This window comes from Plectrocnemia conspersa, unplaced genomic scaffold (genome assembly GCF_051122295.1).
Source record: "Plectrocnemia conspersa isolate PC_06_02 unplaced genomic scaffold, ASM5112229v1 ptg000014l, whole genome shotgun sequence".
NCBI lineage: Eukaryota > Metazoa > Arthropoda > Insecta > Trichoptera > Polycentropodidae > Plectrocnemia > Plectrocnemia conspersa.
This window is the reverse complement of record NW_028277178.1, coordinates 2,079,717-2,094,034: the sequence shown is the minus strand read 5'-3', so window position 1 is coordinate 2,094,034 and position 14,318 is coordinate 2,079,717. Positions and strand designations below refer to the sequence as shown.

The 14,318-nt window shown below is 29.7% G+C and overlaps 1 protein-coding gene across 1 annotated transcript in view; it reads right to left on the bottom strand.

The window, feature by feature from the left end:
- Nucleotides 1–14,318, bottom strand: part of LOC148225955 (kin of IRRE-like protein 1) — a 231,105-nt gene that overhangs the window by 107,322 nt on the left and 109,465 nt on the right. The window contains exons 6-7 of the mRNA XM_088203998.1: nt 5,701–5,904; nt 5,043–5,188 (exon numbers count right to left, since the gene is read on the bottom strand). Of these exons, the coding sequence (XP_088060124.1) occupies nt 5,043–5,188; nt 5,701–5,904 (350 nt within the window). The remainder of the gene's footprint in view (nt 1–5,042; nt 5,189–5,700; nt 5,905–14,318) is intronic.

Below are 14,318 nucleotides of genomic sequence, written 5' to 3'. Positions count from 1 at the left end.
AAACTGATTGGATTTATGTTTTGGGCGGACTTGCTCTCTCTTTCTCTCTCCGGCTCCCCCCTTGTCCCTATCAACCCTCGCTGTGCCATCATTGCCCAACACGGACCTCCCTGATGAGGTCGTGTTTTGCTGACCCGCAACAACGGTACCTACACACGGAATTACAATGTACGTTCGTTACAATTCAATTTGCGAAAGCGCCCTGGGCGGAAAAGATTGCGCAATGATGCGCGGTTCTACCGTAGATACATACATCCTTCCCTGACTCTCTATTGCTTTATTTAAAGTGGACTTTAGAGTCAAAGCGAAAGACCTGTATTATCATATTGGGATAATGGTGCTTCGGATAGAACGGTTTGGAGCGATAATGCAAGAACATTTAACCCCCATCTGTATAAGTCGAGCAAGTCGATTAAATTTTATTTATTTTTTCAGAAATATAAGAGTAAAATATTTTATTCTTGGAAATATCTACAGTTTCAGAGGGTAAAATATATGTATGCACACTAAATCTAGATAAATTTTGACGTAAACTATTCAACATACAGTTTGTTGATTTGGTTACCAGATCATAAAATGGAAAGTATGGATATTTGACTGATCCATAATGAGAACTCAATCAAATTTTTGTAAACCTTTAAGACCACACTATTCTCCGTCGTTAAGAGAAACCATTTGAAGCGAAAAGGTCACGGATATCATAAATCACCACATCACTGGACGAGCAAACGTCGCTTTCTAAAGGCGTAGACGAATTTATTCGTTTTACCAAGTGACTGCAGCGATTGGCTGAAAGATCGCTGCACATATACGATTATCTAGTAAGCTTTTCACCCCTAAAATATATAATCCTGAGCTCCAATGAGGAAAGGCAGACGGTCAGAGACGATCAGCGAGGAAGACAGTCGGAGAGTGAGAGTCACCAAAGCCACCCGAAGAGATCAGCAAACGCTCGCTGTCAATCGCAGAGAGACGACCTGGAACGTCTGAACGGCCTTCGCCGCAAGAAAAACTACCTCCTGACGTTTGTTGCAGGCAGCCACAAGTACCCTGAGGGTCATACACAGGCATCAGCTGCGTCAGCTTAACCGCCGTTTGGAAGAAACGTTTCATCGATAATCGTCCGTCGCACTCATGTAAATATATCAATAAAAAGTCTTATTAAATTCCACAAAGAGTCTCATTGGCCGTGAGATCAACCACCCCCTAAACTTTCTCTAACGTAAATAGCTGACTCTGATAGAAAATTTTGCGATGATTCCAGAAACGTAAAAAAAATGTTTCCTAACCGGCCGGCGGTTTTATCTTTGCCTTGGTGATCCAAGTACAGGTTCCGATAATAAAAAAATACGCATAGGAATTGGCAGAATGCACAACGATTTTAAGCTATTTTTCTTTTTTGATAGTCGGATTTTTTTTTTATATTGTTTTTGTGAAGTAGCATCAGGTGTTATTGACAAGTGACAGCCGAAGAGGCATTAATATTTCCGTTTCCTTGAGAAGAGGTAACATGTGCATTTGGGTTTATCCTCAAAAGGACTGTTTTTGACTTGCCTTAGAGGTTAACAACAATCTTTTTTAAGAAAATTCGCTACCCTTCTGTAATTGATCGTTCCACTAGAAAAGGGGCAGACAAATAAATCTACCATAGAGGGGACAATTGATAAAACGCAGGCAACCAGGAATAACTTTTATTTATCACTTAACTTTAGATAGCTTGTCTAAGGACCTCCTTTGACATCAGATCTGTAAAAGCCCTCTAACTTTGACTTCAACCGAGAGGAGTTTAATTAAACTTAAACCCAGCAAAAACTGCTTCTCTCTTCGCATCTACTAGTACAACCCACTTTGAAGCCTGCACAACATTGCATATTTGTCTTAGCAAAAATAAGCCTCTTAATAAACAAATTTTATAAAAATAAATTGACCAAAAAAGCATGCAATTAGGCAAAGTAACATTTACATTATTTTTTAAGAAAATGTTTTTAAGTATATTACCTGCTGTTTTAGAGCTTTGGCAACTAGTTTTAATAAAGAAAAATATAGTAGGGTCTTTACTTTTGAAAAAAATGACATTTCGATTTTTTTATATTTTATATTAAAAAATATAAAGAAAAGAGAAAAAATAAATCATAAAGTAGAGTTTACGATTCAATAGCATAATATTTAAATTATTTTGCCTGTAAATTTAACTGAAAGCTTTCTGATTAATATATAAATTAATCGCACTATTGGGTGGTACATTTGTTAAATTAATGGTGTTTAACTGATAACCTAATTGTTAAATTTATATTTTGTTAATTTACTTTTTTTGATTTTATTTTATTTGCAACATATTTTAATATGACAGTGCGATGGTCATTTTCAAGTCTATTTTTTGTGGCCCTTGGTTAAGAAACGCTAGTCAAGTCTGTTTTTAAAATTCTCAACGCCTCTTAGAGGACTGAATAAGAAGTCAAGAAAATAAGAGAAGAAATATATCTGATGCTTGTAGGTCGCGATACTCATCAATGATGCAATGTCAAGAAAGACGTTCCTTAATCATAACACATTTTCCTGCCGAGAAAATTTCCGGTCGTTATTCGCGGTTCCGCGGGGCGATAACTTTATGACGCCCCCCGCCGGCGCACAGATGTTGTGCTGAAGTTATCTCCAATAAAAGTTGGACATTACTTTTTTCATCAATATTATATCATGCCAAAGCGTATTTCCAGTCCATAAACTCGATGTGAATTCGTTCGGCGCAGAGATTGCCGCTAACTGTATGGGCCACTATTTCATGACATGGCGCTCCCTCACACACATACAAAAATTAATTTTGTCAAGCTCGATTGCGTCCGCTACGTGTTTTATCGCCGATATTAAATATTATATAATGTGTTGAGAGCGTTTAAATGTCACGACATATACACCGTTTTTATGCTAGGCGATTTTATGACATTTTATGTTATAATCATTGTATAAAAACAATATAGAATATCTCAAGATGGCTAGACAAATAAGTATTTTTTAAACACTTAACTTTGTTAGGAAGCAATGATTCTTTGATGGTGTTATTTCACAACAAAAATCTCACAAGTAAGTTATCTTGCTAGAGAGTGTTTAGTTCAAACCCCAAGATAATATCATTTTATAGCCGGCTTGTTTTTGTGGTACAAAATCCACGACTTGACGGAAATGGCATAAAACTGCAAGATAATATACTGTCTGGTTTAAGACGGCCGAGATTTTAAATTAAATTTAATGTATAAATGCAGTTGACATAAAAAATATTATAGATTTATTGTTACATTAATCAAATTATCATCTATACACGTGTAATCCACTAATCTAATTATATGTAATTATCGCATCACAAATACAGTAATGTTTTAACTGTAAATATGGAATAATTAAATAATAAATAATCAGTAGCTAGAACTAGAGAATCATACAGTCGTATTATTCGCGGAGCATCCTTACTCCACTCGCTGTTTTGTCTTTTAAAAATTGTATAGATCTAATTTTGTTAAATTGATGATTTTTGTGTACTTTCAAGACCCGTTTTATATAGAAATATACTGTTATATTAATAAATAAAATAGTAAGGAAAACTTCAGTTAAACTTGATATGTTTTTTATGCTTGTTTATTTTGGGGGCTTTCATTGCAACGATTAGACATTTATTTTAATGTTTTCATTAGAAATACATGAGTTGTGTTGGAGCAATTCTAGATTATTACTGACTTCTAAAAATAATTTCTCAGCAATTTTTTAACAATGATGTTTAAAACTAAAATGTCAGATCGAATTGATTTGCATCATTCATGCAAAAAACACACTTCTTTAGTATGTTTTTAAAAGTGATAAGGCAATTACTAAGCACAATGTCTATAGGATCTGATATACAAATGCGTATTTCAATAGTTTTTCAATAACCAATTAAAACTTGCAAGATTTTACATCTCCGATCACAAGCAGTTGATTTTGTATTTCGAAACTAATTTTTCTCTCTCTTTTTTTGCTCTCGTATTATTTTTACAGTCTCGCTGTTCTACGACACGATTCTCTCTAAGGTCTCTTTTATGATCGCGTCCAAATTTATGGACCTTCTGACGGCGAACAGTCAAATTCCATAGCCGGCGGATAACCGAGCGTATAAACTGGGGGCCCGTTTGAATTTCCACTTTTTATGCCTTTATTGCAATATTCAATGTCGTGTAGTGATTGTTATGAGAAACGCCGAGAAAGTGGGATCGCATAAAACATTTTTTTAAACCGATCCGCTGGGAGGACAAAAAATATAACCATCAAGAGATACTCTATGGCGTAATGTTAAACACATAAAAGTGTCATGGTGAATAATATTTATGATCATAAAGCGCAATTTAAAAACAATTGACTTTAAAAAACAATTCTATCAAACTAGCACAAAATAAAGCTACGCCGAATTGACCGAGCCAACCCTTAAAAGTCACTCTCACTTCAACAATACAATCTGGGCTAACTGAGCAGTCATATTGAAATCCCAAAAATTCAACTTGAGCCTAGTATTTATTTTTAAATATATTTATAAAAAAATCTAAGTAACACTTATTTAAAAAGCATTACTTTGCAAGTTCTAGTGTTTGTCTCGAGCCTTTTATATAATTTTAATTAAAAATATATATTTGTAAAGCTCAGATTAATTCAATTGCGATACTTGAAAAATATATTCAATAAAACTCTCAAAGTGCTTACTTTCAATACACAAAAATAATAAAGTATTTTTTAAGCGCTCAAACCGCTTTATAGCCACTGAGAGTTCAAGTTCATTTTTCACGGTTAAAAACTTTTACATCAACAGCTGGATAATAAAGCGCTGTTTTTAGAGCTGTTTTATTATTTACCAATATTTTTTTATTACGTTATATTTATACACCAACCTCGAACCGAGATTTTTATATATAAAATATATTTAAAAAAATAAAACATATTTATAAAAAATGTATTAATTGCCATTATACTTTAGCACACTGATATTCTTATATTATACATTAAAATAATCTGGAACAAATATTTACCTTAGTTCTTTTAAGCTGCCTTTTACCCTTGTACCAAGTGATGATGGCGTTGGGACGAGATCCTGTCGAACGACAAGTGATAGTGTATCTCCTATCAGCCACCAACGTAGTATTGATTTTCGATATCTCGACAGTTAATGGCCTCACTAAAAACGGAAAAGAAAAAACGTATGAGATTACATCTATCGTTTCTATCCAAGACGAGTATTAATGTAAAAAACATCATAAAAACGCACATCTAAGACGATGGGTTAATAAGACAATGTTATTTAAGTTGTGCATAAATATTTAATAATTTATATATGTTTTAAAACTATGACTCTCAGTATCATCTAGCTTTAAAGTAAAACAGTTTTCGATTTAGATAGGCCAGACATTGTTCTTTCATGGACGATGCAAAGCCTGCAAAGCGGCTAACTTTTATTAAACAATAATACCGGGACTGCTAAATGATATTTTTAGTATAAAAAATAAATATATATAAATATTTTTATCTGTCAGCTTATCGATAATTAATTGTTGGTGATGTTTTAGTTTATAAGTAAACATAAAATTATAATCTAAACAGTATTTTATAGAAGTTTTGCGGTTCCTCTTTGTTCAAAGTCCGCGTGGCTCGGGAGTTATTCAATTTGAAAATGTTCAAAGTTGTACTCACAATTAATGTTGAGAACGAACGAAGTTTCCTTCGGCTCCACTAGGATGCTGTTCACCGCCTGACAGGTGAAAATGGAGCCAAGGTCTTGTCTGCCGATGGCAGGCCAAGACAGCCGATTTTCTATGACGTCTCCGGTGTTGTGCTCGTATTCTTCGTCCACTAACACTCCGTTGACCAACCATCGAACGGTTGGTTCTGGACGGCCTGTGAAGTAAATAAATTAAAGTAAATTACTTCTTTGATTCATTTTAATTTACGCATAAGAAATCTAATCTGCTTAAATTATATATTTAAAACTGTTTTTTTTTATTATTTGCAGGTTACATATAGTCCATTGTAATAATTTTGATGTTTTTAGTAGTATGTAGATTTATAGATAAGTATAAAAAATGAAAATGTATTTTTTTGGGAGTAATAAAAAAATAATTTTAAAGGTTTAATTGACCCGCTAAAAATAAGTAATACTCTGTGGTTCTTGAATATATTTCTTCGTGTAACATAGATTTTTATTAAAATGAGAGAAAGTTACTAGAGTATTTAATATTAAATTAATAGGAAATAAAAATGTACATAGATGTATTACTAGAAATAAAGACAATTTAAGAATTGTTTGACATAAGAAAATGAGTACGGCCAGGGAAATAATGTGTGAATTTTTATAATATTATTTTAAGGACAATCTGAAAAATTTTAAATGTAGCTGGTTTCCTTAATGTAATAAAGAAACATATATGTTCATAAATAAATTAATTTAAATATAATATTTTTTTATGTTTTATATATATGTTTTCATTAAATTCATAACGTGTATAAATAATTAGCTACATCTGAAAAATAAATTAGTAAAATAAATAAATAAGTTTCTTTGGTAAAAGTATAACATTGCACAATATAAAGAAGCAAAATTTCAGGCCACAATTATACTTGTAAAGATAAGAAAATATTTTTGCATTTTATCTTTTTTATCATATTCTTTAATAAAAATAAAATAATAAAATTTACATCTCAAAAGATATTGCATCAATAATATGGACCAGAAAATCTGATAATAATATTAACTAATAACACAAACAAATTAAGGAACCCTTAACCATTAGTAAAAATATGCTAAAAGCTTATGAAAATAATTATTTCACTTGTTTATCTCTGACATATTAACCCATTCCACGCGATATTAAATTTCGTCTTATGGTCCTGTAACGCGGCTACTATTTTATCGTCTTTGAGTTCTAAACAAAAATGTTTATTAGCTAAGCTTAAACGCAAGTTTTATTTAAAAAAATAACTACAATGAGAAATAATATACAAGTTAAAATTTTTCGCAAAATTTTGACCAGCTGCCATTTGAAACAAATTAGGTTTGTTAACAAATTTAAAATTGATATTTTCATATTTTATTAAAAAAAATGTAAGATAAAAATATAATTTAAGCTATGGCAATTATCTACCATATACCAAAAACCATTAATTACCATATATTATAAAATTATATTTTTTTTTAAAAACACAACATTTTCTTAATTAATTTTTTTTTTAATAAAAAACTTTTATATACTATTTTTTACTTTTCTACTTTTTTATTTGCGATATTTATAAATATAATCTAGATTTTTTATTTGTTTTTATAGCCGTATTTTTGAAATAATATAAAAAACTATCATTGCACAAGTGCATATATGGTAACATTCGCACTGGTGATTTGACTCGGCTGTCTATCATATGATGTGCAAGGCATAGAAATGGCTAAGAAAGTTTCTAGTCGATGTTGTACAAATGATTGCTTATTAGGTGCAGTGCAAAGTATTTGTAAAATATCGTGCTTAAATCCATGAAGGTCATTGTCAACAACACATATATTTTCCAAACAAGTACCAATCATTCCTCAGATTATTAATTTTATTGAATATTTTACAACAACATATAGTATTTTGCAGCATCGCATTGGTCAGACAATCAAAATCTGGTATTTAAGGCACGAGCGTGCTGAATTGAATGTCAGAACAAAACACATAACTACCATTTCACTTTGAAATTAGAACAACAAGAATTAAGATGATCTCGTACAAAGAACTTCGCCAAAAATCAGATACAAAAATGATTAAGAATACAGTGGTATCTCTTTGTAATAATGAAATTTCCAGTAAAACGAATCCTCAATCTGTCCCAGAAAAACTTTGAAACAAAATGTTTGCATTATAACGACGACAAGACTGATCTCAGTACAACAAAATATTTTGATCCGAATTTAAGAATGACATCACAACTTGACACAATATTTCTCCAAATTCATTTCGTGTGCCGGATGTGTTCACAAGCAACATATAAGGTGTTTCAAAGACCCTCAAACTTTATTTATAAAACATTTTTTTAACAATTTTTATTGTGTGCATTACAGTATCCTTAAAAATAGACAAAAAATATTATGATGCTAGAAATATAGAAATTAAAAATAAAACAAAAATATATCTTCTTCCTTACATTTAATATAAGGAATTTTCAGTATAACGAATTTTTTCGGTCTCATAAGTTTCGCTACACTGAGATTTCAGTACTATTCAAAAGTATTTTAATCTCAAAATAATTTAAAGGAAATACGTTTTATTTAAAAAAATATGCGTTACTCAAATTAAAATTTTAATTTTATATTAAAGATATTTTTCGCCTGAAAGAGTACTTATTAGAAATGGCTATTCTTCTGACATAGTATATATTATATTATATAATAATGGTAAAGAAAACTAGAAGCATATAGCACCTAATCAAAGTCAGCATGAAATTTGCTTAATTAAAGCATTTTGAAATTATTTAAACGATAAACCAGTGGTGTAAATTGGTAACTGATACTTTAAAGCACAAGTTCAAATCCCATATGGAACCTAGTGATTGTTTTAATATGCATCGCATCTTAGAAATCTAAAACATTGATTATTATATAAATATAATTCCGATCGATTCTACAAAAACCGAACTGTGCAATATATTAAAAAAAAACCGACATTATTCAGAAAAAGTTTAATTAACGGTTACAGTAAATAAAAAAAAAACATTGCATTTATTCTCATCCGTAAAAAATACACATGTCACAAATGAACTTTTCCTGATAAAAATATTTTACAATTCTCTCGATTGACAATAATTGTCATAGAAATATTAATATAAAAAATCACACTACCGTACATAATTCCCCTGGCCGTTTTTCTATACCTAGCTATCTTATTATATAATATTATATTTATGAAGCTTTACTTTTATTGCTTTTTTTATTTAGAAAAAAAAACTATTATGTCATTTAAGACCAGGCAGCTATATGTTGAAATGAAAAAAAAAAATTGTTTATAGATTAAAATTTTATTTCTTAGAGTTAGCGCGCTCTTTCTATTAAATATTGGTCTAAAAGCCGCAATGGTGGCAAGCTCTTTAGAGTGCAGTTCTAGATTATATTTAATAAATTAAGCTTAGAGTCCAGGTAGAAACTCAGTTATTTAATTTTTATATTTAACTTTACGTTACTGCTCTTTTTAATTTAGAGAAGTTAAAAAACATTATTAAAAAAAAATCAAAGCTACGAGGACAACACGTATTCAAACTATAAATTAATTTGCACCGCAAGGTTCGCACAACTGTAATTTTTTTATTCAATCGTTCACATGCCATTCATATTGACCAATAATATCTATTTACTTCTATAAACCTATTCAAGCCTATTTTTACGGCATATCTATCGCGCATAAAATAATTTAAAAATACATCTACACCAAGCTTATACAAAATAAAATATTTATAGAACATCCGCCTATAAATAATATTAGGGTCGGCGTTAATATGACGTCCCTTTCCGAAGCAGAGAAAAAATACACACACCTACATATTTATAAGGTCGCGTTCATCCACATGCATACACAGATGCAAAAGGTTATAAGTCATCTTTGGACCAAGTAAAGTCGATTTGGGATGCCCGCCTGCCCCCGTGTGATAGGCCAATTTTCAATTTCCGATTTTCTCGCCCGTACCGTTTTCACATTTCGCCTATACGTTTCCAATTCCGCGGAAGCTGCTCAATATCAAGAGTTTCTGAGTGAGCCTAATCGTAAATTTTTTAACCTCTTCTCTGCTTCCTGTCCGTGAGTCGGCTGCTTAACGCACCGGCAAATAATTTAAATAACGACTTCGATTTGCTACCCCGAAGCCCTTTGTTTAATAAGCTAGATATATTTTATATGTATTTTATGTAAAATACACCAATTCTGCTTTGTATAACAGTTAGTTTAAGTAACACTGTTTCTAAATTGTATTCAATAATTTTTCGATTTATTGAAGGAATTTTTTAGCAAATATTTGATTTTTTTTTAGTAGAGAATTGAATAATATTATTTTATTTAATTTTAACGGACAACTCTAGCAACAAAGATTTTTCACTGACTATTACTGACAAATAATTAAACCAACTTAATATTTAATCAACTTTATAAATACTAGGCATTGTATTATAGCATGATATAAATTTATTTGTCAAAAATATTAAACAACCGGATTAATATGCAAAACTATTCACTGGTTATATTGCTGGTATTTTATTATTTAATAAAATCATTTTTAATAAAAAAACAACTAGAACCAAATTTAATTTATTTATAAATCAACGCATTATTTAACACCCTTTAAATACATATCATCCGCCGTCGGACAAACTCGCTTTAAAATTAAAAATGTAAATTGTATTGCCGTGTTTAGGCATCCTGATTTTTTATTATATTTCTCTATTTGACATTTTTTTCGAAAGATTCTCGAGAAGAAGTACTAGTTGTCTAAAATAAGATACGTGAGCTAAATAAAAATATTAAATTCTAATTTATAAAAATGAAAAAGGAGATTACTTGATTGATTTCTTAGGCCAATTTATTACTTCTTTAAGTTTAAGATTAAAAGTTTTAACTTTAAGCTGTAAGTTTTACATAACAGGTGCTTATTAAAAAAATATTAGGTTAATATATGCGTTTGTTTAATGTTACAAAATATCAATATTTGGATTGCAAATAAATTATTTAGTTTCAACTATTGTAGCAAATGTAATAAATACTTTGTGTGTGAGGGTTAAATGCATAAATTAATTGAAGCATATGAATAATTTTTAAACATAATTTTCGTAATGAAAACTTCGACTGTTTTTATTTAAAATACATAAAAATTACCATTGCTTCTAAAAATGAATTAAAAAAAATTAAAGTTACAATAGTTCATACCATAACAAAGCATTATGTTTGTATTTTGCATTTGACTTTTTCGTACTAACGTGGTATTTGATTTATGGTAATAAAGCTTTATAAGAAAATAGTATTCAAATGGAGAGAAGTCATCTAAAAATAGTAAAAAAATCTATATTTATTTTTAAGTAATAAAACTCAACAATGCGTCAAAAAAAAGAGAGTGGCAAAATACATCAACTACATTAAGAACTTTTATTAATTTTAATTTAATGCTACCATTTTTTCTAAAACACACAAATTAAAGTTATTCTTTATAAAATAAATTATATACTGGTGAAAGAAAAAAAAACGTAAATAGTTTTAGTAATAATGTTCTATTACTAAAGTAGTATTCTTACAGGTAATCATACATATAGTTTAATTTCTTTCTTTTAAAATAAATGCAATTCTGATTATGTTTAGTGTTTGAGAGTATATTAGGGTTTAGATCATAATGTACGACTATAAAGTATTAATTTAACTTATCACAAATGGTTTACCAATGTAACGATGGTTTGAATGTGTTTAAAAAGCAAATGGTTTCCGAGAACCCATCTGTCATTCTGCGTTGACAGTTTTTTTTTTGGCTTTACTTCCGATTTAGCAGCCACTAAATTTTATCGTTAGGGAATATTAAATAACCCAATCACGATATTACTTTATTAAGTAAATATTACAAAAATGTTTATTTTTTGCTACTCGAAAAATTCATAGAAGTTTTGTGGTGTCATAATATGTCAAAGTTTTACATTGCAGATAATATCACATATGAAAGTTTATAAAATCTAATCTGTGATGATCGATTGGAATTATAACTGTTTAATAATCACTTAATCTGATCTTACAGACACGATAGAAATATAAGATCCAAACCCGGATCCTTAATATTTCGTTTATCTTGCTGGTTGGTAAGAGTTGTTTACGATAAAACGTACAACAACTAAACGCCTACGTGAGAAAGCCTTTTAAGTTACTAGCTTTTCTAATAAGTAACCAATGGAAAGCCAATCACATTTATGTATATGTTTCTCAATAATAAGGTGCTCATATTGTAGTATTTTATTTAATAAAAAAAAATTAGACTATATTTTTTTGTAACATTAAAAAAATATAAAATGAAAATAAAAAAACAGCAAATTATATTGTTTTAGTTACAAAAATAGACCTAAGACAGTAATATACATATACAGCTCAGATATTACGTTTAATCTCACATACAATCCACACTATAGCTTAAATAATTTTAAAATGAACGATTTAATACTTGAAATATATGGAAAAAATATAACCAAATAAACATTGAAACGCTGAAACTTAAGCGTCCGGTATTTGCACACTCGCTAGCTTTGGTAGCTCGCGATAGTGAAGCACCGACAGCAAATTAATTTAAGCTATTTTATTTCTTACCATTCATATTGTTTAATATTTTAATTACAATATAATCTTAACCCTAATATAATCACAATCACTTAGCGACTAAACAAAATTAAATTTGAAAGCATTTTCAAATAGAGAAAAAAAACTACACGTACCTGTAAGGATATTTTATAGAAAAAATATATAAAGTTAACCATTAAAAAATATTAATATTGTTTTAGATTCAGATATTTAAGAACAAACATCAATATTTGTAAGTTTATATCTGAAAAATAACCTAAATGCAGGTTATAGTATGGTAATATTTTATTATTTCAACGATTAAAATAAATACTATATTACCAAATGTTATATTTATATGCATTACAACTTTAATCTATTTATCATAAGCATTATCCAAAATATAGCTAGCTATTATTCAACAGATGTATTATATTCCTCTCTGAATAACACATAAACTCTGGTTTTTACCAAACTAATTTGGATTTCCAACTGTTGGATTCATTTCAGCTTAAAATATCGATTTATCAGAAATAATTTTAATTGTATTTAAATATATCTTTACTTCTATTTTGCTCTCGTTTAGTAAAGGGTAATAAAATGAGATTTCGCTTGATACAAACGGGAAACAAACACGTGTTTGCTGAGCAAATAAAGCGTAATGTCCAACTATTTGCAAGCGCCGGAAAACTGAGCACTGTTACCATTTGTATCTTTTTTCCGCAAAAAAAAAAGAAAAAATATGTGAACCGTTTATTTTGGGTTTAATTTTGCGAGAGCTTTAAGGGTTAACGACGTATGTTTGTCGGTGAACGTAATTAATTTTGAAGCGTTTGATACGATCTGCCTATGTTGAATTTTACCGTCAGATATCATCGTTTTTAATTTACACTATTTTTTTAAATAACCACAAATAATCTAGATTATTCACGTTAATAAGTTTTACAATTACTGTTTTTCAGATAGTGTCTTCAAAAGCAATATAATATAAAAGTAATTAGTGAGATTAAATTTTTTTTTTAAAATTCAGATGTAAAAAATAGTGTGTGGGGTGGGGTATCAACCAATTAGAAGTCATTCTAACGACCGTTTTGAACAAACGAAAAGAGTGATCAAAAGTCTTCAAAGTTAGGCCATATACAATATTATATGACAATAGAAAAGAGATCTTGTAGCCAAGCAATTAAAGTAATAATTATAAATATTAATACGAACCACCCAATCAATTAAAGCGTAAAATCTACTCTTTGTTTGGAAAGGACGCTAGAAAACTCGTTCCAAGTAGATGTTCTCTGATCAAGTTTTGTGTGAAAAGGCTTGACTATAGTTCTTGACGGCTAGCGATCTCGCTTATATACCATTGTGAGGCTTTGAAACGTATATTTAAACAAACATAAAGTAAGATCAAAAGCTTTGAAAGACAGGGTCACACACAGTATATGTATATTTATACAAAAATCGGAAAGATTTTAAAATTCAACAATTTACGCGTTAACAATTAGAACTATTGCATGGACCAATAAAAAGCACATCTATTTTATTTGGTTATTTCCAAATCTACTACTAAAAACTACCCTTTGTTTGGAAAAGATGCACGCTAGACTATTCGTTCTCCCCTGTGCATATTACTATTGTTCTTCTACCCTTCGGTTATTAATCATAGAAGTACTAATTAGGATCGTTGCTCTCCTAAGGCGTATATACATTTGTGGGTATGTCCAAGAAACGATGCAATTAGCATATAAACATACTCGTCTGCGATTCGACAGAGCTGTTATGAATTTAAAATATAATAAATAAGACACTTGGACACTTCAATTTGTATTAAAATGGAGATATATTTTTTTAATGTAAATAAATTGAGTAAATCTAATCTAAAATTGATAAGGTTAAAAGTACAATAGTAATACAAATGACAAATTTATAAAAAGCAAAAGCTCAGACCATAGAATTATTAATAAGCAAATAAGATTAGTATAAACAATTTGTAGGCAACAC